Here is a 3,731-nt window from a genome sequence, read left to right as displayed (position 1 = left end):
TTTGAAGAAACACAATGCATTCTTTTACATAATAGGGCTGGACAAATCGCCAGCAACATCATCTTCTACAAAGTTTGGAATATGTCCAAGCCAGATCTCACACAAACTAGCTCTCAGGTTAGCACCATACGCAGCTAACATATGTGCAACTCCATTACAAGTCCTAGGACAAGATACCACACATACATCATCAAAACCTACACGTAGTTGTACTTTAATATCTTTGAAAATAGCCCGTAATGCTGAAAGATCGAATTCTTTGGTAGTTGTTGCATTCTTGAGCTGCACACAATCTGTTTCTATCATCACTCGGTCACATCCTAGCTGAGTGGCTCTCCTTATGGTGGTCGGGGAGGGGGAAACGAACCCGTATGTTTGGCGGTGGCAGTTCTTTGTAAAATTGGGGAAACTCCATGTTTACTTTTCGGTGGAGCTGGGCCGACCGGGTTTCTCGTTTGTGCATTGCTCCCAGGCTAGCTATGAGAACATAGCTTCTTGAACCCATCCATTCGGGTCAAAATTGTTCAGGTCAAAATCATCGGTAGAGTAAGTGGAGTCAGAAGTTGGAGAGGATCCAAACACGGCCTTAAAATTTCGTGTTTCGGGAGGCTAATTTTGTTTCATGGAGAAGGAGAAGCTGCGGCTTAAGAGGTAAAGGATCAGATAAGATTTCCTTGCGTCGGTACGGAGGGAAAAACCAGATCCAACCGCTCAGAAAAACGGATGGATAAAGCAGGACACTAGAGTGACTTTAGCCAGCTTGTCCCATGTCGATCGGCGGTGGGCGTGCTTTCGTCTCGGCTTGCCAAGATATCCACGTCCGTCCAGATTCCAGAAAGATACATACATCCAGGTAGATAGATAATAGTGGTTGTGCAATCATTTTGGCTGGACAGCACCTCCGTTCAAGCACCGATCCGGCACCGAATTGTACCAGAGTATATAAGAACCCCAGGACCATAGCAGAGTTGCTGATACACAAACACAACTATCATGGCGCCCGTGTGGTCTTCAACGCTCTCGCCCCTTGTTGCATCCGCCGTCTGCGCAAGCTTCGCGCCGGCGACGACGCCGTTAGGCTGCCCGAGAATGCCGAGCATGGGGCACTCGCAGATGCTAGGCATGCAGATGAACGGCCTTCACTTGTTTTTGCTTCTTATTACTCTTTCTGGCATTTCCGTCAAGTCTTCTCATGCACTATTATAGTAGGAGTAGTTGTGAGTTTCGCCTTCTTTTTCTTGACGGAAAATTCAGGTGGCCAACCTCATCCTCTCCTCCCGAGAGACCAGCTGAAAAGAAAACCTACCGTGGCGCATGTCCAAAAGGAAACTGGGAACGATGTGATGGTCAGCACGGAGGTGTTGCTCCAAGCTCAGCTTGAGCTCTACCACCACGCCATGGCGTACGTCAAGTCTGCGGTGCTCAGGGCCGCCGTGGACCTACGCATCCCCGACGCAATTCACCGCTGCGGTGGTGCCGCCACCTTGTCCGACATCGCCACCGAGATCAGCGTCCAGCCGACAAAGGTTTCCCACCTCCGTAGGCTCATGTGCGCCCTCACCATCCTTGGCATCTTCCTGGCTGGCCAAGGCCACAACGGTGAGGCCACCGACGTGCACTACAAGCTCACCTCGGTCTCGCGCCTCCTCCTAGAGGGCAGCTCGTGCACCCAGTCTCCCATTGTGTGCGTGCTCGTGGACCCGCTATCCTTGACCGCTCTTTGCAGCATAGGGGAGTGGTTTACTGATGAGAGAGCCTCGGCCCTCACACTCTTCGAGGTGGCGCATGGGTGCACGCGGGAGGAGATGACGGTGAAGAAGGGCACACGTGGCATGTTCAACGTTGGCATGATCTCTGATAGCCGCCTCCTCATGGAGACCGTCATCAAGGATCACCGTAACATCTTTGAGGGCGTGAGCACCCTCGTTGACGCCGGCGGTGCCCATGGTGCCACGGCGGAAGCCATCGCTAAGGCGTTCCCTCACATCAAGTGCACGGTGCTTGACCTCCCACACGCGATCGTGGGGGCACCTGCCATCGGCAATGTTGAGTTTGTTGCTGGCGATTTGTTTGAGTATGTTCCACCAGCAGACGTTGTTCTACTCAAGGTACACACATGACACGGCATCTTGTTTTTTCCCTTCAGTTATTACATTACATATATATATGTTGAACGAGGTGTCTTCTTCCTCTTTGCAGTGGGTTTTGTGCTTGTGGCAGGATGAAGATGCTGTCAAGGTACTACCACGGTGCAAAGAAGCAATAACCAGTAGAGATGCCAGAGGGAAGGTGATAATCGTTGATGTCGTGATAGACTTCGGGATGTCTCAGGATGATGTCCTTCTTAGGGAGACGCGGGTTTTATTTGATGTCCAGATGATGCGTGTTGACGGGGGTGAGCGAGACGAGCAGCAGTGGAGGAAAATTTTCCTTGAAGCCGGATTCAGGGACTATAAGATCACTCCAATGCTAGGATTTCGATCCATCGTTGAGGTCTAACCTTGAAAGCCGGCCCACCCTGATAGAAACAAAGCAGGATGTATGGTTTGGTATGGTTTGCTACCGAATAATGTCTTGCATTAGCAGACAGTTTAGACAATAAAGTTTTCCCTAATATTTGTCGATACTATTCGCACCGTTCCATCTCCGTGTCTCTTATAAAGTTCGGAAATAAAAAAAAGTGCCTTTGTTCATAAGAAAACCAGATAATTTTCTTTCTGGTAAACGATGCAATCTGCCGTCTATGCTAGTTTCCGGGGTTTTGTTGGGAAATAAGCTTGTTGGGCTGTTTCGGCCGAGGCACTTCACTAAATTTGTTGGGTTCTTTTTATTGTGGTAGTGGAGTAGCCTGTTGGAGTCAGGTGTGTAGAGATTTTCTTCCAACCTGCTTTTCGGTTTTATCCTAGCGTTGACAAGGGAAGGAGGAGGAAGTACCATCTTCACCAAATCCCCTTTAATACTAAAGATATTAGAATATTTTACCATCATATGAACGATAGAAAGTAATGTTTGAATTGTGAGCATTGAAATTTACTCCCTCCGTTCCTAAATATAAGTCTTTGTAGAGATTCCACTATGGACTACATACGGAGCAAAACGAGTGAATCTACACTCTAAATGCATCTATATACATCCATATGTGGTTCATAGTGAAATCCCTACAAAGACTTATATTTAGGAACGGAGGGAGTAGATGACCAGTACTCCCTCCATTTCAGTATACAAGGCCAGTTCATATTTTCATGTCTAACTTTGACAACTAATTTTACCAATAAAAAGTAAGTTATATGCCGCAAAAGATATGTCATTGGTAGGATGCACATTTGAAAAAACTTTTAGATGATATATATTTGATGGCATATAACCCTTATTTTGTTGACCAAAATTAGAAGTCAAAATTTGACATGAAAACCAAAGTGACCTTGTATACAGAGATGGAGCGAGTACTATGGTGGTTCCTTTAGACGGGTATGAACACTTCGCCATGCCAGTAATAACGAGGCTAATTTTACGGTTGAAATATTTAGAAAATGGGGCGCCGCACACGGCTAACAATTGATGTTGTATCTTCTAGGCGCCCCCTCCCCACATATATATAGGTTGGTGGGGAGGAGAGGCAGCCAGGGGGCGCCCCAAGTAGGCCAAATCCTACTTGGGGTCTTTCCCAATTTAGGCTCCCCCCTTCCTTATTTTACCGGAGAAGAAAATGGAAGGGGAAGGAGAGAAGGAAA

General features: G+C 47.5%; 1 protein-coding gene across 1 annotated transcript; it reads left to right on the top strand.

Moving 5' to 3' along the window:
* The first annotated feature begins 1,258 nt into the window (after positions 1-1,258).
* Positions 1,259-2,626, top strand: LOC119336014 (acetylserotonin O-methyltransferase 3-like). Its single transcript, XM_037608053.1, has 2 exons — positions 1,259-2,108; positions 2,200-2,626. Exons 1-2 carry the CDS (start codon positions 1,344-1,346, stop codon positions 2,497-2,499), a joined length of 1,065 nt encoding a protein of 354 aa, XP_037463950.1. The 5' UTR covers positions 1,259-1,343; the 3' UTR covers positions 2,500-2,626.
* The last annotated feature ends 1,105 nt before the right edge of the window (positions 2,627-3,731 follow it).

The sequence above is a fragment of the Triticum dicoccoides genome, chromosome 7B (genome assembly GCF_002162155.2).
Source record: "Triticum dicoccoides isolate Atlit2015 ecotype Zavitan chromosome 7B, WEW_v2.0, whole genome shotgun sequence".
NCBI lineage: Eukaryota > Viridiplantae > Streptophyta > Magnoliopsida > Poales > Poaceae > Triticum > Triticum dicoccoides.
The sequence above is the reverse complement of the archived record's forward strand: the minus strand, read 5'-3'. Positions and strand labels throughout refer to the sequence as shown.

Bases quoted from the DNA above. Each gene is read 5' to 3' on its own strand.
- LOC119336014 (XM_037608053.1), top strand. From the start codon at position 1,344: ATGGTCAGCACGGAGGTGTTGCTCCAAGCTCAGCTTGAGCTCTACCAC. The intron at 2,109-2,199 runs GTACACACATGA...TCCTCTTTGCAG, and splicing joins CAGACGTTGTTCTACTCAAG to TGGGTTTTGTGCTTGTGGCA.